Source organism: Lampetra planeri, chromosome 21 (assembly GCF_965212315.1).
Source record: "Lampetra planeri chromosome 21, kcLamPlan1.2.h2, whole genome shotgun sequence".
NCBI lineage: Eukaryota > Metazoa > Chordata > Hyperoartia > Petromyzontiformes > Petromyzontidae > Lampetra > Lampetra planeri.
The window spans coordinates 5,437,717-5,460,639 of NC_136127.1; the positions used below are offsets into that span (position 1 = coordinate 5,437,717).

A 22,923-nucleotide genomic window follows, 5' to 3' on the forward strand; every position below is an offset into this window, starting at 1 on the left:
GAGAATGATTGTTCAAGAAAAACGAAAACGCAAGAAGGTGGGAGAGAACACACACACCAGACAGAATGTTGATGCAGCCCGGAAGGCCATGGTGGCTGAATGGCGGCAACAGCTCATGTGCTTCGCTGCAGGCCCCATGGATTTTCTTGGCTCTGCCTCAAGCTGGATTTTTTTGGTTGTTTTTCTTGGTGGGAAAGAGGAGGGAAGTGACGGGGTTTAGCAAGGTGGGTGGGGGGGGTACAAGGATTGGGGAGTGATCGGATGAACGAGGAGAGCAACATGGTGTTTTTTTTACTTGGTGTTGCTTCCCATGTTTGGCGTTCTGGAGAGTTTAGAAGGGTGGAAATGTTATCCGATAACACCGTCACATGGTGTTCACTGTCCACTGAGGTTACTAACTTTGTTGTTAGGAGTGCGCAAATCTTCGGCCTTAGCTTTTTACTGTACTTGATCACTGCAACACATCTTAAGATCTCTGGAAAACTGTGCCTCCTGGAATAGACAGAGCTGGGAAAATAGGAGCATGTAATAAACGCGGCCTGCAGCTGTGCACAGCCATAGGAGTTGGACACCAATGAGGTGTGTCTCTCTATGTGTCTCTCCCCCATGTGTGTCTCTCTCTCTGTGTATGGATCTCTCTCCGTGTCTGTGTTTTGTAGCTCTCTCAAATTTAGCAATCTTTGGAAGAACGTAATCAACCAGGTAAAGTGTTAACTGTTGTGTTAGCAGACTCTCTGTGTTGCATTGCATTACATTTCTAAGTTTACTAGGTTTGTTTTCTCATTCATTCATACCTGATGACGGTTGCTTGTATTGCAATCGAAACGTCGTATTCTATTTCTTTTTTTGGATATACAATTCCTGCTTAAAGTGTGTAACATTAACGGGCACAATGGCAGACACGTTGTCCTTTACTCTTTGGTTCTTTCGGTAAAGTCATGTAGGTAGAAAAAAAATAAAATAAAACAAATCACAACGTTTCGATCACAACACAAGCAATCTCCATCAGGTGGATCAACCACAGCAAGAAAATGCTGAAGTAATAAATAATGTTAAATATTGCACGAAGTGGAAAGTGAGTTTCTAAATTCGCTCGGTCTATGATCAATGTTGCCGTTACCTGTGCGGCCCAATTGGAAGATGAAGTAGGATCAGGATCATGGACCAGCCAAGCTTGGAGCACACAACCATGCAGCGCAATATGCACAGGATTCTCGGCATTTCTGCCTTAGCCCTTTGAGTCTTAGGAAACACATGGTGAGTCCTAAGGATCTGACGCATGACGTATTACATTGTTAAGAGTGTGAGCACAGATAAATAATTCAGCAAGCATTGAGGTCCCCGGCAGAGCAGTATAAATGAAGTAGACTGTAAAAAAATATGAAGATATCTATTAGCCTGCCTAAAGTGAGTAGGTTCCATGGAATTCATACTTCTGGGACTGCAAACGTCTGTAAAAGAAATCCCGGAAGAAAACTCATAATTAAAAAATATATCTGTGCTTTTAACCCATTGAGTCGCAATTCATGATGAAATATCAATCCCCAAGGCTAAAAAGTTAAACAACGTTTACATTTGAAGTAATGAAGCATTTTTTTAGTTTTATTTCCACCGGAGGCTCTATGTTGTTGCCCTCCACCAAGGAAGCGTCCAGCTGGAATGCTGATTAATGCTCTTGTCCTTGGGTTATTTCCCTGGCGAGTACAGCAGAAACAGAATCCTGCCCACCTACAGCCATACAATTGAGTGCAATAAAAAAAGGCATATGGTGCTAATTATTGTTTTGCTCTGCTAACAACTTATAAAACAGACTCTCGCTTAGCATACTTGCATACAACATTTTAAAGAAACCATTCTCCCAAAGTGCCTCAAAAAGCGAATTCGTATACAAAGCACAGTTTAATCCTCATTCCTTCTCTGTACTTATTGATGTGGTTGATAAAGCTACAAAAATGTGTTTCATAAATGCTGAAGAGTGTGAGGTTTAAGTGATAGCCTCAGATGATAGCTAGAATGAACCAATATAGGTGTGCAAAGCTTTTGTTTCACGACCTCCTACAAATAGGATAGTAAAATCAGCACCACACGTGGCTGAACACTGGGTTCAAGTTTAGTGTAACCTGTGGTATTTACTTATTCTTTGGTTCTTTCAGTAAAGTCACATAGATAGAAAAAAAAGAAAAGAAAAACTACGGCGTTTAAATCACAACAAAAGTGATCGTCCTCCTGAATACGATCGCTTGTGTTGTGTGATCGAAACGTCATAGTTTATTTTTCTATCTACGTGACTTTACCGAAAAGAACCAAAGAATATTAATTCCTGCAGTCACGAAAGTTAAGTCAAAATCTGTGGTATACTTTTAGTAATTCAAATGAGATGAGTATACTTTTCAGGCCAAGTTAAAACCAGTAGGAAACCATCACAGGCCACAGAAAAGCACTTTAAACCTGATGAAACAACTCCGTTATGGCCCAATCATTTAATATATTCCAAAGCAGAGGAGGCAAAGTTCCAGCGTAGCACAACAAGAACAAACTTCAATTACAAAGAAACATTTACATGACAAATTTCACGGCAAGATTTCTGAAAAACAAAGTTACATTTTGAAATGCTGGTAATCCAACATTTTTTTGCAATCACGTTGGTATACCCCAATTGCCCAATTTACATGATTATGGTGATATGGAAAATAAATTTTAGAAACCAATTTTGTGAAACAAAAGATTTGAAGTAATATACAACTCATTAGTGGGCAAGCACATAAACCACACAATATAGCCATTACTTTAGTTGATGCATTTTCAGTAGCACAAGTTGTTGACATTGGGATGCTTGGCAGTGGCAAAGATGTCATGTTCACCACATTTATTATTTAAACCAAGAAGCTAGAAACCATCAAGGGCCAGCTTTCTCTGCCAGTCAATATGCGACATTGTATGCAGACAACCTAGCCATTCACATGCTAATTGTGGCAATACACTTGTGGGCACACAGATACAATAGATAAGACTGAACAAAAACTAGACCTGGGCACTCACAAAAGGCTGAGAAACAATGGTTGTGTGCTCATTAAGTTTGCCACTACTCCCAGAATACGAAAGTGTCTAATTACGGCAAGGTGGATGGCAATTCGTTTTCTCCCTAGCCATTACGACACCCACGGCACATTAGTTCAGCGCCGGTCAATTTCCGTAGCTAATATTAATTAGGCACTAACAGTCCCATAGCTTTGGAGCAAACACATATTCAAATATCAAACATGGCAAACAATGCCATTCTGTGTGCAAAAGCTACCTGCCCACAAGATATAACAAAGACAAAGATACCGCAATGACCATAAAGGCTGTCGGGGCAAGTTCTGTAAGTGAGCAACTATGAGGGCCAGCCTAATACCCAGCCGCCTTCGTCTCCCCAGTGGTGATGCTTACACACCACATCAGGTACCCATTTAAGGATGCGTCAACCTAGGGGAGGCCCAGGACCGGAACAGGCTAACGCAACTGTTATTGGTCGTTAGTGGGAATCGAACCCAGGTCACCCTGTTCATAGCAGAGTGCATGAACCACGACACCACTGCTCCCCCATGTTACACACAACCAAGATATTCAAAGTAATTTTCTTGTTAGAGGAATGAAAAACTCAAGTGCAGATAAGCTGTGTGAATGCACACACAGGCTGGACAGTACCCTCACTCATTGATTCCATTACGTGCACAAAGAAGCATTAATAATTATACTTTACTGCCAAGGGTTAAATAATGAAATAATATACGTGTTTTATTTACTTGCAATATAGCAACGATGTTCCACAGTTGTAGTGAGTTCAACTAAGTCACAGACGTACTCTTTGGAGGCAACATATTTATTGATACCAACACCAACACCAAGGGGTAACTGCCCCTTCACCAGATAACAACCTATGGTGGTGGACCACCAGGCTAACGACACTAATTACACTGGGAGAAGCTACAACGGACAGGACCCCAGCTGGGGTCCAGGTCCACGTGTTGGTGACTCTTCTTGGACGTAGAACGTAGATTCTTCAGGATAACCACAGCAGCCGGTCCCCTCTCGGGGACCCGGCTTATATCCTCCGTGGCGGGGCTGGCTCCGCCCTTAACCACGACCACCTTCGAGAACCCTCGAGCAGTATCTTGGCCCTGACACGTGACCACCCCTAGCCCCCACCTGGGGGCCCTGTGTAGACTTTACCGGTCACGTGTCCTTCAACCATAGTGCCATGGCCCTTAGTAACCCCATTCCCATGGCCGGCACCCTGACACCCCATTCTGTAGGGGCCAGCACTGCACGCAGAGCGTGGTGCCATCCAGCACTGTCAGTCAGCGCTCACCGAGCCCCTCTAGGGCCAGTACTGCACCCACATATACGTGGTGCCCGCGATGTCAATATATCGCACGCCGTGCCTCTCTAGGGCTGGCATTACACAGTGACATCCACGATGTCTCTACACAGTGAAGGAACAACCAACTGTCAGGATTCACCTCAACAGCAAACCACGAGGCTACACTGTATTCTACATAGTAATACATATACATGGGGACTCATTTATAGATACTCCACTTAAAAATACCTGGGAAAATATATATTGAAAGATCTTAATTTAGGAGCTTTCGTGACTGCAGGAATTATTCTTTGGTTCTTTTCGGTTAAGTCACGTCTAAAAATAAAATAATAAATTAAAATAATATGTTATTTTAATTTATTATTTTATTTTTAAAATAATAAATTAAATTGACTTAACCGAAAAGAACCAAAGAATATATTGAAAGAAACATTATAATTCAAGGTCTCTATTTGTCACCCACCAATATCAAAACACTTAAAGTATTTAAACATACCAATCTTTTCCCTGCTTAAAGCTGGCCAAGATTCTATACAGCATTGTGACAGTGTTATTTGACAAGTTTGAATTGAGCTCATGCATTTCACAATAACTGGCTTAAACAATTCTAAAAAAATCATGTTTTAATCAAAACTACCACGCTGGAGCTATGCCACAATTTCAGAATGTTTAAATAACATATTGCTGCCAGCTATGCCGTTTTTCAATTAATGCAAATGCTAATTTCCACAGCACTATAAATAGACGTGTACTAGCAAACCGTTACTCGATAGAGACCGCTTTTTTCTCATTAACAGTCACAAGAAGTAATTATCCCTCCCCCATCAAAATGTACTTCAAGGAGAGCCACCGCATGAATAATCTTTTTTTAAAATGTGTGTCCAAGATCCAGCCGCAAAACTTTTATGGGCGACTGTCAGGAAAGAAATTCGTTTGGGCAAAAAAGTTATTCTCTGACAAAAAATCCAAACAGGGGGGTATCATCAGTTTTTAGTTCAACAAACCTTGCGACATATGTTTTTATCTTACATTGCTCAATCACTACTGTTGCCCATAAAACTAACTTTTGAAGCAGGAATATATGCGATTGGAAAAACATGTTTGGCAAACAATATATGGTGTGCCTTTTGGAGCCATATATGTGGTATATTTTAACTAGATTCACATTGGGATAATATTGGTTCTGGTGACAACGAGCAATGAAATTGATGGCTTGTGTAAAAAAATCAGTTAGTCATTACCTGCTTCAAAGCCATAAGTTATATTAAACTGAAACACGTGTGGGGCAGTGTATGATCAAATGACCTGGGACATTCCCAAACTCGTCAGATCTAGGATGGATATCAGGGTGAAGCCTGGATAATGCTTGTATGGGAAACCACTATGCACAAAACAGGTTGCTATAGGCTGCGGTGGGGCTACATGTCAGCAGAGGAAAGTGCAACAAAAAAACCATTGTTGCACTGCACTATGCTTCGACATATATGCTCTCCATGTCCACCAACCCATAAGTCGCCCAGAGTGGTTAAGTATGGTAAAATCATCCTCACAAAGTGCATGGCATAAGGGAGGCTATCATGCATCAGTCGATTGACAAAAATGGCAACTGTCCATGTACATTACAAAAAATGTGTTTTCAGAGAAAAAAGGTAGCAATAATTATAATCTATGTGCAAGTGAAAGAGCCAGTGATACGAGTTTGAGCAATGGCATTCTTCCGTGCCGTGTGTTTCCCCAGTGGCTATGACATGTGCTCATGATGGGCGTAAACAAGGTGGTGGGAGTCTCCCAGTTGGAATACTGACATCATGCAAAGGCACCAAGGTACATGTGATGGAATTACCACGTTATTCAAGATCTCAAATGTTGGAATAGGACTACACAAAGATTGAATGACCGGAGAGTATTCGTATGTAAACAATTTTAACATGAACCACTTCTGTTAATGATGACATGTTTTCTATAAGACACTGTCCACAAAAATGAGTCCATGGGTCTTCAAAATGGCAGCCAGCAAGCTTCTGTTGATGTGTAATTAATACTAATATTTTTTTTATCTAATTGCTGATATGTTTTTAGGAGACATTGAATGCATATAAAGGCACACTTGATCTTTCAATATACACTACAACTGAAAGACTAATTTCATTAGTCTAATCTACATATATGCAAATTAAACTAATGAAGTCTGTATATGCAAATTAAGCCATCCCATTAATTTAACTTTAGCTGGTGTTGCATCCAAAATGTGTCTTAAGGCCAATCTTAAAAATGATGCCAAGAACATCCTTGGCCAAATTATTTTTGTGAGAAACGGTGCAAGACTAAAATAGCATCATTAATATGCATATAGTAATTACTGCAGTGATAACGATTGAACAGTGAATTGTGTACAATTTTTTGTACCCTCTAAATATGTATTTGATTCAACCTAAATCAAAGGGTGTTTAAGATAAACCAACCAACAAACATGCAAGCCTGGATCACATGCATACAAACTCATTTTGAGATACACATAAGCAAATTAACATATAATGTGCAGAGAGAAGCAGACGAGAAATTACAATCTGTATTCAAGACACATAACCAGAAACTCTCCACTTCCTTTGAAGCGGTGAAAAATCAAACTGGCTTAAAAATTAAGCATGTGCTTACCCAATAGTTCCGTGCATTGAAAGGGAGTTTGCTGTGCACACTTCGTGCGTTTTTTTTTAAATGTCTCATGTTGCCTGTGTAAATGACCGCTGTACCTTTACTGTTCATGTATCGCCATGGGAATGTGCGATGGCAACATGCATATGCAGTGCCTATGAATAATGCCTGAGTGAACAAAGCCTGGGTGTACGTAGTTCATGCGTGCACGTGTACTATTTATAAATAACCAAAGTTCATATACTCGTTGCCTATAGACAGGGTGAACATGCAGACAGTGCAGCCTGAATGTGTTTGCACTCTGCTCATCAGCAATGCCATTATGCGTGTGCGGCATTCACGCGCTGAGACGCTGCCCGCATGCAAAGCAGTGTGCACGTGCCCGTGTCTGTGCGCTGCCAGTGAGAGCAAGTGCCCGAGCTCACAGCACTGGAATGGGAGTGCCTCGGGTGTCCTGCACGGACGTGATCATGTACGTACGCTGATGTGCTTGCTTTTGTTTGTGATGAATGCCCAACGGTGGATCTGGAGACGGGGAAACCCAACCCCATCGGCACAGCAGCGCACGCCAACACGTACTTGGAGATTCTGTCGAGGTTGGCGATCTGCTTCTGGTTGCGAATCACCTCGATGGCCTTCCATAGTTGCTGGACGACCTGAGGGTCCGACTGCCGCCGCTTGCTCAGCTGCACCATGCTGCCGCCCTGGAACAAAAGCCACAGCCAGATAAAAATGGCCGTCGCTGCCCACACGGCACGATGCAATTTGCCGCGTGTGAAATGAGAACGACTTTAGTTTTTTTTTTGTCGTTGTCATTTCGGTAAATTGTACTCCAATCTACTAGGCACAAAAATATCATCAACTGAAAATAGTAGCAGAATTAAAGAGCAAAAGAAAATTGCCAGTGTAATTTTTTTATCTGACTTTCCTCAACAAGAGGAATATCTAAATTTGGCAGTTATTGGAGTCTCTGAAGATGCATGGGCTTTGCAGGATGTGCCATTCGCCTTTAATGCATTACTCTGTAATGCAAAACATGTAAATACAACTTGCATTGAGTATGCGAGACAAGATACACACACAAGGGCAACAGTTGAGATGTAGCTCTTATGATTGGGGACTTTTAACAAAACATTTGGTCACACTATATAGACAACATTAACCACTATTAACAAGACCCATTTTTTATATTATCTACTGATAATATTCGTATACAAAGGAAGAAAGGTCGAAGGGTTTTTCTAACTCGCACTCCCCATTCTCTTATGCGTATTCAGCACTGCGTTTTATACCAAGTAAAACCACAAGTGTTTGCTTATTCAACATGTTTAAACAAGAAACAAAAATCCCACACAATTGACACTTTATAACTGTTGGCTGCACAATGTCTAGAGTTCTCTAAAGCATCTTACACAAGCCATTTTACTTATAACAAATTTAAAAACCTCAAGGCTGCACATATTTTATCAGGTGAGGGACTGAGGTTTTAGTGATGGGGTTGGCATCTCACTTAAGATTAAGAGAGCAAATTATAAACCAAAGAAGTGCACACTGATATAATTGTGCTAATCACCAATGATAAAGCAGGCACAACGAAGCTATGTATCCCAGGTTAGTTGGTTGGGTGCTTTAGCAGTAAAGCATCATTGTTTGCAAGTGCAATGCAATACCCAACAGTTATTCTTTGGGTCTTTCGGTAAAGTCACTTAGATGGTTCAAAGAAAATAACAAAAAACTACAATAATCAACAGTTTCAGTCCGGGCCCAATATCAGCCTTTCTCGAATGCATTGGGAGCACATTATACAGTGGAACAAAGCAGTGTCTACCTGCTCACTTGATAAAGGGCACATGGTGCCCTTGGCACCATGTTGGCTTCAGAGCCAAATTAACCACATGGAAATCTTTCATATTTCCGACGCAATAAAATTACCAGTAGGGAATAAGTATCAAAGTATTTGGCTTAATGTTGCAGCAGAATACATTATAGCATGTTTTGCGTAGTATAACAAAATTATGCCTTTTCTTTGCAATGAAATGGCTCCTAGAAGATGAACTGCAATAGTGGTCGTTTTTCTTGGTGCTGGAAGTCCAGGTTATGTGTAAATGATGTTGCTGAAGTAGTAACGGGTGCCGTTTAAACAGTCAAGTAACCTCAGTCGGCAACACCACAAAATGTAACTACCCATACAAGACAAAAAAATAATAAATAGTGCCGAGTGAAACTTCATCCCCACTAAAAATAAAGAATTCCATTGGTTACAGCTGCAATCTCTGTTACACATTTCCACATGTTCTGTTTTTGATTTGGGGAGAAGTAACAGCTGCTCCACCTCCAGTGGTGGACCTACACTGCTTTCTCTACCACACTTTTTCCCCATTACACACGTCCACATCTCAGTCACTTCACAAACGATGACCACCAGCATACAAAAAAAATGTTTAGAGAACCGTTTGCATTGTTTCTGTAGAAATCTGACCAGATTAAATAAGCGTTCATATAGGTTTTTTTGGGGCTAGATCGTGTAAATATATAAATGTGTCGTTAAAACCCACCAACACCCGAAGGCCAACTAGTAAGGGTTTTGTCACCGTAAACAGAACATGCCAATTCGTCACTAGTACAGCACACCCTTGTGTTGGAGAGCCAAGCCACAACATTTACAATCAGAGTACGAAGTTTTGCCAGTAATTACAACTTTTAACGACACATTTATATAATTAAGCGATCTAACCCAAAACACTTCTATTATAGATGATATTGGTCGCGAAAGCCTACGTGTTAAACTTAATAAGAGTTACAGTATTAAATTATTGATAAGTAGTAAACTTTTGACTTAAAACTTTCGTGACTGCAGGAATTCATATTCTTTGGTTCTTTCGATAAAGTCACGTAGATAGAAAAATAAAAAAGTGAATACAAATAAAATATAAAATAATAAAACAAAAAAACATTAATATAGACTGTAGCCTGGTTTTTAAGTTTGGTGAGCGTATTGGCATTCTATAATGTTGACTTATTCTTGGTTCTTTCAGTAATTAAAAAATAAAATATAAGTAGTAAACTGTGCATCATTCTCCATCCAACAGAAAATTGGAGCCCAAGTATTAAAACAAATATGGTGCATAGACTCTCACAAGTATTTTTTCAGTCCATAAACACATCTCACACCTGTCATTTAATGGAAAGGTAGAATGTCAAGGACACAATCTTGACAACAACTGTCCATAGTCATCTGCACCAATGAAAACGTTTGAGCAGTCTGATCAAACCTGACAACACTTGCACTCATGATAAATGACCAAAGTGACAAACATGGTGCTTACCAAGTTAAAAGGTCACAGTCACAACAGTAAAACAATCCTGCAATCTGTGTATTTGTAACAAGGTTTACAGCAATCTTTATCAATGGTGACAAAATGCACATCATTTGATTATAATGTTAATATTTGGGAGCAGCACTGGTATATCCACCCATAGGAATTGTTGACAATAACAAAAAACATATTTCTAATTATTAAACTAGAAGCTTTGTACCTAGTTTTATCCCAAGTCTGTATACTCAGTACAGCACAGTCACTAAACACACGCTTATATTAATAACCCTTGAAAGAAACAGGACCATAAATGGCCAGGTCAGTACATTAAAAAACAAACAAGAAAGAACACTAAACTACCAGCACCAAACTTTACAGTATACCAGGACCCCATTCCATCCAACAGCATTGCATCCAACAATTAATGTTAAATGCCTCGCCTGATACGCAGGTCGTGGGTTTGATCCCGACCCTGACGCCTGTATATTTGCAGTTTGCATGTTTTCACCATGATCACGTGGATTTTTATCCGGGCCCTCTGGTTATTCTCTCCACATTTTTAAACATGATTTTAAAAGTATTGGGCTGCAATACATTTCCACATGATAAGCCACTTCATTAACTATCATTTGAGGCCAGGTTTCTTCAGAAAAAAGAGCTCAGTGGGAAAAAGAAAAATAGTTAAGTTTAGTTTCCTTTCATGATAAATGTTGATGTTCTGTAGGCTTTCCAACACTGGCTCAGAAGTGCCAATGGGAGATGACCACCAACCTGCTGCTTGTTTGAGCGGGGAGAACCTTTGACTTTTTGATAAAACGGGCAGGACAATGAGATGTGTGAACACAATAATAGTGACGAAATAGCGCTCCGGTCCAGCAGAGATTTAACAGGAAAATGGAGCAGGTCTGCAGAGGAGGCAAGAATCAGACAAGGAAGCAAGCAGCTCGGATGACAAAGGCCAATGGTAGCAGTGAAGGGCTTATTGTGTCGGTGCCATAATGAAAGTTTTTCACAGGATCATAGCACGGGATTTGCACCAACAGGTATTGAAAGCAAAAAAATGGGGGGGGGGGGGGGGGGAATCCTTAAGAAACTTATACCACAGCCTGTTCTACAATAGAAAAAACGTTCACATGTGTATACTGACAAAATTCCAAGAGATAAAGGGACATTCAAGGTATTAAAATGCAGTATCATATTTACAATTGTGTTACTATTTAATGAAAAACGGTTGGGTATAAAATAATTTTAAAAAAGAAAACTTTTCCAAAGCCACAATAAAGCAGACCTCTTGCGGAATCAGGTTATTCTTAGCTCTGGTCGGAGCACATGGACAACAGCATTAATAATACATGTCATTTCCCATTAACAGAAAAGTAAATGTTCAGCAAGCACGCCAGAAGTGCTTCAACACCATGTGTGTTAAAATGTTCAAGCAGACGGTATCATGATTTCGGGACACCGCATAGCAGACTACTACAAACGACAACAAGACACGAAGGAGAAGAAAGCCTCTGCCGAGCAGGCTCCGATAGTGCTCTCTCAAGAGCAAATGAAAGTCAGGTGCACAATTAGTGGGGGAAGTGCAAGCCCTTTACACTGCCAAGCCAGACATGCCCGAGCGACAAATCGGGGCTATTCTTCGTGACCCCAGCAGTCATGTTAAAGAGCTATCCTGCATTTTATAATTGTAAGCCTTGCCATCTGATTAAAGTGGAACATATACAACACTGTACTTTGCCCTCCGCTGAACTGAAATTTATTATCCCACAATAATATATTAGGTTATATAGATTGCATATTAATATATTCAAATTAAGAGAAAAACTGAAATGAAAGCAGCAAAACAAATAAGCACTCCAAAAGAAAAAAACATCATAAGGGGCTGTATTACATGTTTTTATACAGCAGTGATGGGCTCAGCACACACAGCCTCCATATGCTTCCCCACTGCAACTGACTTGTGAGTATTAAAGCACAATTCATCATTCTTGCCACAACATAGCTGGTCCGGGGTGCATATGGAAGATGTTTTTTGTCTGCTTTGTTGCACACGCTGGTTTGCGACATGTCTATTCCCCAAGCAGTGCCTGGGAATGAGGGAGCAAAGCGCAGTGCTTCTTGGCACAAAGATTCAAGAACAGCCAAGTGAAGTAAAAGAGAAGCGTTTCACCACATACACCAAAACCACTAATCAAGAAAGCACATCGCCATATTCCAGCTCTCTGGAAGGTCATGGCCAATGTATTTCAGTGTAGCACCTTGCACGTAAAACACACACACAATTAATTCAACCTCTAAACACCCCTGTCTATACATGCAGGCTGAAAAGGGTTTAATGTTTAAAACTTTAAGTGCATTGCATCACAATTGAGTATTTACAGTCAAACGACTTCCTTTAAAAAAACATTGCAGATTTACCCTTACCTTGTATTCAGTATGTGCTGCATGGGGTGATACCATTACCTTAACCTTCACAAAGGCATCAGTCTAACAATGATTAAGCCACACAGATCAATAGATCCATTCAATAAGCATGTGGTCTAAAATTAACTCAATACTTTCTCAGGTCAACAGTGAATTACATATCTTCATGGAAGCCCTTAATGAGCAAAGACACTATACCCAGTGTGATATCTGCATATTATGGTGATCAGCACAATAAATGTATGTACTGTAGTTGGAAGACAATTTCATGAATAAAAATAATTAACAAAAAAATTCCAAATGACAAAAAAAATATTAAACATATACATTATCATAAAAGATTAAAAGAACATATTATAACCATCAGTTAAATGGTGGCGGAAGGCCTTGCGATGTCTTTAAGTCATGGTGGGACTGTTTGACTATACTTCATTGTACTGATAAAGTCCAGGCTAGTGTAGGGAGGAAGAGCCAGGAACAGTTCAGAATTCACTCAAGATTGTATCTAGGAACCAAACTCGGGAAAATGGGTTAACAGCACAGTATGCTAACCACTTCACGACCACCCCCACTCCCACACATCCCCCTCGCCCCACCAAAAAGCAAGCATACTTTCAAATATGCATATAAAAATTGCAGCTTTAACAGAACGCCAGAATGCACCAGTGGAAATCAAATTAATGTGCACAATGGTTAACGTGGCTGCTTACGTGACTAGCTGACGTCTGGGGTTTTCAGCTGTGAAAGAGGAAAATGGTGATCATGGGACCACCTGCAGAATATTGGCAATTCACCCTGAACAGGGTATTTTTTCCCTACCCAGGGAAGCCTTCCAGCAGGGCTTACAGTCAGTTCATTTCACTTTTAGGCTTTAAAGAGCATTCCACTATTGACATAATAAGACCAAGAACAATTGATTACAATCTCTCAAATACAAACAATAAAGGACCCAAATGAACACTTGAGAGATCCGCTCCAGGATTGCTGAAGGAAAAGTTATAATTTAACAATCCAGTTGCTACACATAATCGTTAGCATGCTGGGCTTGCAATTAAGAGGTCTCCATGGTTCCATCTCCCGGAAAGGCCGTTAAAACAATGGGTACGTTGCTCAATTTCCCAATCCTGTCTACCCAACAGTAACACGAGTTAGTTGAATTGACAGCTCACACATGATAGGGTCAAATGTGGGTACTCGCACATCTTCAAATGCCGGGTAAGCGTGAAAGAATGGGTCATAATACCCTCCAGAGGTGCTTTCTAGATCTCCCTGTAGTGGAGCCCTTTCTGCAAGCAGTGGCATGAGCAAGACAATGCAGAACTGCAAGTCTGCCTTTACATTTTTACAATCTAGTTAAGCAAGTACTTAAGTCATGCATGTGTTTTACTTCTATATAAAACATAAGATTTTGCACTGTACCAACAAATAACCAGGCACAGTCGTTTTTCCCACTTTCAATTATAAATATATTTAAGCAGCGTAAAACAACATTTTAGGTAGAACAAAATAATATATGCCAAAAATCAAATCAAATAATTAGCACCCCTAGATTTACTGAAATGTTTACCTCCAGTCAACATGCAAAGATTTGTAAACCGTTTGGAATAAAGCGGTTTTTGTTTTATTTACAGTGATTACAGTCAAGCAACGCTGCCCAGAACCTCCAAGCAAAAAGGTGTACACTTTGTTTATACAGAGATATTTTCTGATTCGACCGCAAATATGTGGCCTGATGTGCCGTGCCTTCCTCATTTACAAAAAAAATTGCATGGGCAAGGAACCTGGCAACTAAACTTGCAGAAAATTACAGTGTGGTACAGTATCCGAGAGAATCAGTGGTGCAGTCGTTTACGTACTGATTTTGAACGCTGCAAATGCAGTTCAATTCCCAATGAAGCAAGGGCTGGACAGAGTCTCAAAGACTTTCAGGAGAGTTCTGCATTGAGAAGTTTTGCGATTCATTTTTGAAGGAATGTTTTACATGTGGTAAAGAACAGCAGTACCCATAGAAACCCTCAACATGAAGATAAAGCATTCGAAGGTCCGCACAGGTTGTTGGTTCGTGGCCCCACTGGCATTATTGGCATCTCCTCGCCACCTCCGCCCAGCAGCTTGGGAAATTTCATAAACGTATTGATCCATTAACCTTGCTCTCCAATGTGCTGGATCACATGTGCAAGTCTAGCGAACAAAAAAACCATTAACTTACAAATGACCAAACTTTCCAACAAAAGGCGATTGCATAAAGAGTGACTGTCTTGAGTACAGTGCTAAGCCAGTTACAATGAAGTTAAACCAGACCAATGATGGAGGTGCACATACGTGCGCAATGTGACCGTATCAAGATGCATATTATCCACATACAAGCACCGACAAGGCTCAAACCGCAAGTTCATTCCTGCAATAATTTAAATCACCACCTCAAATGCCTTTGAATCATGCTTATGCACTTGGCTGCTCCTGGCACCATCTACAATGTGTTAATTCGTCTCTGCCATAGTAGTCGCTTCATTACAGTATATTAACGTTTAATAGATGCTTCAATGCAAGGCCACTGTCGTTCAAATCTGGCTTAACCCATTAAGGGCCGTTACTTTTCCTGCTTATATGCATAAATGGTACTTACAAAACGAAACTCACACAACGTGTTTCTGGCTTGATTTCAAATGTAGAGTACAAAAAAACCCGGTAATCCATGTCAAATAACCAATTTTTTTTGCTTATTTATACTACATTAATATTAAAATATATGAACAAATCAAGGATTTAGGCACACCATATATAAAATGCTCAAAAAGTGAAGAACTGTATCAAATACATTTTACAATGTCGTACTCGCACTTTATTTTGCATGGCAAAATAAAGGGCAGCATTCAAAGGTCCGCCTAGAAGTTTATCAAGCTCTCACGCACTGTTAACAGAAACCCGACACCCCATTCTCTAGAGCATAACCTTTAACCCTATATACACGACACAGGCCAAGTTGTTTCTGTCACTGGATCCTTATTCAGTAGGTTCCACCCCTCTGTGAAAATGTCTTGTGGATTATTTGTATCCAAAGATCAGAAGATACATTTGTAACAATAATACACGATACTGCTTATGCACTTAGTCTTCAAGGTGACATCACAAAATTACTGATAATTTTAAGACTTTCATCCACACTCAGGACACACCTCTTATGTCCAACAAGGGTGTTGCATGTCAAATAAATAATATTTTAATTGTCAGCAGTGGAATGAGCAGAATTAAGTGAAAATCAATGTGTAATCTTTTTGTGCTGCTATCGGTGACTGCTCTCGCGATCATCGTCTCGACCACTGAAAACTCATTTTAATAATGGAGAGGTTGCGTGGATTAAACCTCGGATCTCACCAGTGTCAGCTCAGTACGCTGACATGATATTAACAGTGAGCCACATGACCACCTCTTAATTTTTTACCATTCCGTGTCAGGACAGAACACATCCAATCCGATGACCACTGCAGAGATGGAACGATGAGATCAGCTTAGTTTAAACACGTAGGGTTTCGTGACCAATATCATCCACTAGTAAGGTTTGTCACGTAAACAGAACATGCCAATTCGTCACTAGTATAGCACGACGGTGTGTTGGACAGCCAAGCCACAACATTCAGATTGTAAATGTTGTGACTTGGCTTTCCAACACACCGTTGTGCTGTACTAGTGACGAATTGACATGTTCTGTTTACGTGACAACCCTTACAAGTTGGCGGTGTCGGGTGGTGGCGGGTTTTAACGACACATTTATATATTTACGCGATCTAACCCAAAAACCTCTATGATGGAGATAGTTTACATGCAGGAAATGGTAGCAGCACTGAACCGAGATGGCGATGACAGGGGGAGGCATTCATTCAGCAGTGGAAAAATAATGGCTGATAAAATAACTTGCACCGACCGCGTAACAAAGAAAAATAAATGACAGGGGAATTTTTTTTAATAAAGTATAATCAAGCCAGTTTAATGGCTACCGATTTGAGAGCACTTAAGCAGTATCAACGAATTCGGTGCCTATGATCAGTGCCACCAAACGTCTCATTGATTGGCATATGCGCTGTAGTGATCAGATGTTGCTGGTGGTGCAAGCGTACATGCAATGAAGTGCGGTGGAGACATTTTACATTTTATGGAGAACAAAACAACCTGAGCTTTTTTTAACCAAGCACAGGTTGACAGTGAAACACTCCCATTATAACAAAAAAAATCAAAGCAGATTGTAAATGCAAATCCTTTCGGGCAATATTATTTTAACTATGCATGACCTAATTTCACAGCATGGTACTACTTCTTATCATAACTCAACGTTTTACATCAGAATATAAATGGACTAATTGCAATGTGATGAATTAGATAATAAACTACAATGAAGTTAAACCAGTTTGGTTGATGAAAATTTGCATTAACGCAATTGACAAATTATAGACACTTTTCAATGAACGAAATCAAATTCCCATGTAAACAAAATTTCACTACTGTAGGCGCCAACGAAGTCAAGCAAGAACCATACGGCAGTCTGCGTCATCCACCCACGACAGTCACGGTATCCCTACAGTGCCACAGTAATGCCTCCACATCACCTTTCAGATTGTTCCAACATGCAGATCATTTTGCAAATTACCTTAAAAAAGTAAAAAAAAATTGTTACTCAATCATTCTAATATTTTTGTTTTTATTATTATGTTTGTATTGTGACACATGAGATAGGTGTATATTTTTAGATTAGAAAGGTTGGAAACATCCATAATTGTTGTTCATTGAAGAACGCATTCCTTTCGTAAATCGAGGGATACCTGTATTCACTGTTGGAATCTCCACTTGCTCCCAATGCAGTACAGCATGTCTAGGTGCAAAACCTCTTAAGCTAACTCACAATGTAGTGAGCAGTTGGAAGAGTCATCACTTCTTATAGAGAAGTATACTGTCCGAAAAAAAAATGGCATGGGTTTGTGTCTGTCAAAATGAGAAACCACTGAAAAAGAGCATGCCGTTTTGTCACCAATCAGCTTCTGGGTGATGGAACCACCCCAATGAACCCCACAAGGAAATTATTTTGATCAAAGCAACTATTTAATGTCATATTATACATCAATAATTTTACCTTAGCATCGGCATGTCTTGTTCACCAGCACTCAGAAGAAATAAGAGGTCAGAATTCTTATTTATAATGCCTCGAGTATTTGATTATTTAAGTAAATTACAGGTTTTATGTTCTTACATAAGCATGCATAAAATTATTATATATTACCTTAATTTGTCGGTTTTTGTTCACGACTGAGTGAAAGTTTTACAAAAGTATTGGTGTGCATTCATGCAAAAGATATTTCCATATCCAAACTCTAGACATATGAGCAGATCCCCCCGTTTAATGTGTATGGCTCACGCGGCAGTACCACAGATTGAATCCACCAAAATTTTGGAATAGCACATATCATAGCATCAATTCACAGTTCTGCAATGATCTATAGCCCTTAGCAGCTGCAATTCATCTTCACTCATTCATGTCCCAATATCAATGTTCATCTTTCCAGTGGTCAGCCCCTTGAGGGTGATGCTTCTCCTTATCCATTTTATCACTTTTGGTCAGCAGCCATCTCAACTGCTAGTATTCCTTAAATGAAGACTTCAAAATGTTAGGTCTCAAGAAATTAATTTTCACACATCTATTATTAATTATCCATTTGAGATGTCCCAAGAATTTCATATGGGGTAAGTGACCTTAGTGCACAACTGTGAGCTGCAATGGACTGTGGGAGCACAAGTATAATGACTGGTTTTGGTAACCATGTAAAAATGTTCCAGACTAATTAAGGCCCTAAGCATATATCTCACAACTGCAAAAATAAATGGAAGTTTGCATGTCAACTGAATATATATTTTTTACTTATGCTAAATAGGCACATTGTTAATTGAATTGGCTTTGGACTACGCATGTGCACGAGGAATCCACTTGGGAGTCCAGCGGCGTACAATGTGCATAATAAACACATTCGAAATCAGTGCACAATTAGAGCAAGAAAGTACATCTGTACAATATCGTAACCGTCATATCAACTGAACACGACGCATCGAATCACTACCATATGCACAGCACAGATATTGCAGTTCTCTGCATCACAGCTGTTTAAAATTGCATTAAACCATTCCCCGATAAACATCTTAGCAAGGTCAGACACATGAACATAATTTACCCCTGCAGTTCACATTCAATCAAAGTACGGAATTCAACGACACAGGTTTTCCTATAATACTGTAATGTATCTAACCATTGATAACGTGCCACCAATACTATATATGAACCTTATGACGGGTCCCATAAGCCCCCGGCTCTCGCATAAACATTATATTATAATGTCAACAAAAACTTTGCTCTTTTTCACCAATGGGTGGCAAGTGTTGTCTTGTTAAACTATCCCTCTAAAATGACTTACCTGCAGTACCTCTATTTAAATACACTATCAAAAATAATTTACACCCCTCTGTCAATCATCGTGTTTCTCAGTGTGGATTTGTAAACACACTTTGTAACCAGTACATAAAATAGTACGCGTTTTCAATGCGCTGTTCATATTGTAACAAGCGTTTTTACCAATGTTACTCTACAGAGTAGTGGGTGGCCGCTCCTCTTATCCGCATTGATACAAGCAGTATGTGGGGACTAAGGTGTTTTTTGCGGTTAAGCCAATCTGCACAGTTGCATACAGACAAGAGAAGTATTATCAAATAGGAGGAATTAACGGTGCAATGCATCTCATCTGTTAAATATCTGCAGGTAATAGGATTGGCATGGATTGATCCTGGCTGCAGACATTGGTAGGTCACAAATAATAATTAAGATAAGAGAGCAGTTTCACTGTATTATGCATACCGTTATGACAAATAAAGGACTTAATTCGTGTAGGCAGTTTGAGCAGCTTTGGATAAATAAGACTTATGATCCTGCCCATACCCGAGCATGGAGTGCATTCGCTTGTTCAGCTCTTCTGCGCATTCGTCCTCGCTGCGCTTGAACATGACAACAGAATGATTCGTGCCAGGTGGGTCGCGGCGTTTACGTGCGCGGTGGGACGGAGTCGCCATAAATTATTTAATTTCGATTTTGACTTCCGTTTATTCGGGACCCCGGGGTTCCGCAATACGATTTATATGTCCCTGGCATATTAATACCAACATACTGTACCTGCAATTAGAATACTGCATTTCACTTTGAAATAATTCGTTGTTCAAATGCGTCGAGTGTCAATTTTCACAAATTAACGCAAGCTCAAAATTTAAAATGTCCACTCAATGTTTTTGATACACGACTGATTCAGCTCGCTTCGACTGCTGGGCCATTGCAACAGAACAATGGTGTAACCTTGCACCGACTTCCTGTTGCAAAAAAACGTTCGCGAGAAAATAATAAATCTCATAACGAGTAACCTAACACCGATAAGGTCAGCTGCAATCTAACAGCCACTAAAAGCCCCCCACAATATGGACTAAAACATTCAACCTGACGAATGCCCCCTTCACAATCAATACATTTGACTAATTACGTGCAGGGTTTCTTATTTTCGAATAATCACCGAATCGCTTTCAACAAACGTATCAACAATTACCCAAATGCATTACTTTATAGTGGCCTAATAATTCGGGTAAAAATGCGTGTGCAGGAAATTGGGTATGTTTCACATGGCGGTGCAAAGTGCCACACATGTTAACTACATCATTGGCGATGTGTTGAATTAGCTTCAACATTGCAAGTTTAGTTGCACATCTGCCATGTCAACGTACGAGTCAAATTCAACGTACAGTTCCCCCCGAGTCAAATTAAAATGGATAAACCACTATAATTGTTATAGAAATTTCACCTGGTTTGTTTCTAGCCCAGTGCATGCCTTTGCTTGGCAGTCTGAAATAAGCACTTGCAAAAAAAACTGACGAAAAAACCATCCAGGAAAGTTTTAAGTTACTGCCATTTCATTTTAAAAAAGCACCGGGCAAAAATCGACACAAGTGTTTGGGCCCCATTATCGGTCAAAAGTAGCGTACTGGAAATAGGTTAAAACGAATACGCTACTTTTGATTGTTGAAACAAAAGCCTCCGAATTGAGATGATAATCTGAATGCACCTTTAATCTTTTGGGATAACTAAATGAGTAGTGGAGTTGTGTTGTTTTATTGCGAAGACTTAAAGAAAAGAAGATTCGACCGGTCAACTGTTCCCACTTGTAACTCTTAAAGTAGTTCAACAACACGGACATCCAACAGCGCCATTACAAACAGCCGGCTACACTTAACCACACACGGCCGTTACTTAACGTTACGAATGCAACATTAACCCACCCACCCCGACGCATACAGACACGGGTTTTGGCAGGGGGAAACAAATATCCGACGAATTACACCACAGTAATGTTGAACAAAAACAAATATCTTCAGTGTCACGGCCGCAAGAGGGTGACCTTTGACCGGGCGATTCCAGCGTGTGACGAGGGGCGAAAACGAGCGGCAAAAATACCGAGAACGAGTTAAATAAATCCTACTGAGAAAAGTATTCCATTGTTTGCGTACAATCTTTAAATGAAACGTAGTAAAACAAACAAAAATATCTGCAAAAAGCACAAAAAAACCACCTCCGGTCAGTCAATAATGGACTCGTCCCCTCCCAGAGCGAGACGCGGAGCCGCCTCCGCCATGTTCACGGCAGCAGCGCCAACAACGAACGCGGCGGCGATCAGAGACGTCGTCTCCTCCTCACCTGAGCAGGCGAGGCGCACGGGCTACTGCTCCTCCTCCTCTGCGTCGCGTCGTCCGCACTCGGCTCGGGGCGACGATGCGGTCTCGCCCGCTGCCTTGGGCCGCTCGTGTTCCCCTTGAGGCGGCTCGGGGCGGCTCGCGCGCCCGCCCGCCTGCCCGCGTCTCGGCGTCGTCGTGTTTTTAAACGCGGCCGTGACATCACCGAGGCGCGGTGACGTGGCCGGTGGACGGTGGCCGCTTGAACCGCGGGGGGGTGGGGGGGTGTGCGCGCGCACCGCGCCGCAATCAACGTTTGGCCCCTACCCCACCCCCACGCCTCTTATACCCCCCTGCACCGTTGCGTGCGTGATGAGGTCACGCGTGCGTGGTGAGGTGCGTGATGAGGTCCCGCGTGCGTGATGAGGTCACGCGTGCGTGATGAGGTCATGGCGTGCGTGGTGAGGTCACGCGTGCGTAGTGAGGTCTCGCGTGCGTGGTGAAGTCCCGCGTGCGTGATGAGGTCACGGCGTGCGTGATGAGATCACGCGTTTCCACGCCCACACCGCGTAAACCCCTCCGCGGCGTACGCGGTGACGTAATGCGTGCGAGGCCACGGCCTCCCTCGCCTCGTGCGTAATGACGTCACGCAGCTGTACCATAATGGGGTTGGTTTCGCGATGTGTTAGGAGTTCATACTCTTTGGTTCTTTCGGAAAAGTCAAGTAGGTATAAAATCAGTGCCGGCCCGAGCCTCTTGGGGGCCCTAAGCAGAATTTGATTTGGGGGCCCCCCTCCCACCACGCAGACTCATCTGTGCTAGAAGATTATTGACACAAATGTCACACTATAATGTTATAGCGAATATTATAAACGAATACAGTGAGGTTATGTATTAATAAAAAATAAAAACAACACTTAAAATACTTCACTCTTTTATTAAAACTTCTGAATACAAACGGTCACAAAAAACATATTAAATAAATTATTTGCAAATGTGCATTAAATGTGCAATCTTTTAAATAAAACCAAAATAGACAAACATTAATCTAATCAAAAATAGAATGTTACAAAAAAAAAGATACTTAAATAATGAAAGCAAACATAAGAACAGCAAGGGTTCAACAATGTCAACTGTACAACAATGACCTCAAAATCGTTCCTTCCTAGCTTTTCTGGAGGCAAAGTCACTAATGACATCATTGTATGGTATTGCTTGGCCAACTTTGTTATTAATACTAATGACTGCAAGTCCACTTAGTCTTTCCTGGGCCATTGATGATCTCAAATATGTTTTTATCAATTTGAGCTTGGAAAAGCTCCTCTCTGCTGAGGCAACTGACACAGGCAGAGTGCAGGCTATCCTGAGAGCTACCCAAAGATTTGGGTAAAGCTCACACATCTCATTTTGTGAGAGGTATGTGAG

The 22,923-nt window shown here is 40.8% G+C and overlaps 1 protein-coding gene across 12 annotated transcripts in view; it reads right to left on the bottom strand.

Moving 5' to 3' along the window:
• Nucleotides 1-21,754, bottom strand: part of ZMYND11 (zinc finger MYND-type containing 11) — a 73,232-nt gene extending 51,478 nt beyond the window's left edge. For 4 of the 12 annotated variants that reach the window (XM_078603797.1, XM_078603799.1, XM_078603798.1 and 1 more), the window contains exons 1-2: nucleotides 21,524-21,754; nucleotides 7,496-7,719 (exon numbers count right to left, since the gene is read on the bottom strand). In XM_078603797.1, coding sequence (XP_078459923.1) covers nucleotides 7,496-7,719; nucleotides 21,524-21,721 — 422 coding nt within the window. In that variant the 5' untranslated portion in view covers nucleotides 21,722-21,754. The remainder of the gene's footprint in view (nucleotides 1-7,495; nucleotides 7,720-21,523) is intronic. The other 8 variants (XM_078603802.1, XM_078603796.1, XM_078603806.1 and 5 more) reach the window with 6 other exon arrangements.
• Between the last annotated feature and the right edge of the window lie 1,169 nt (nucleotides 21,755-22,923).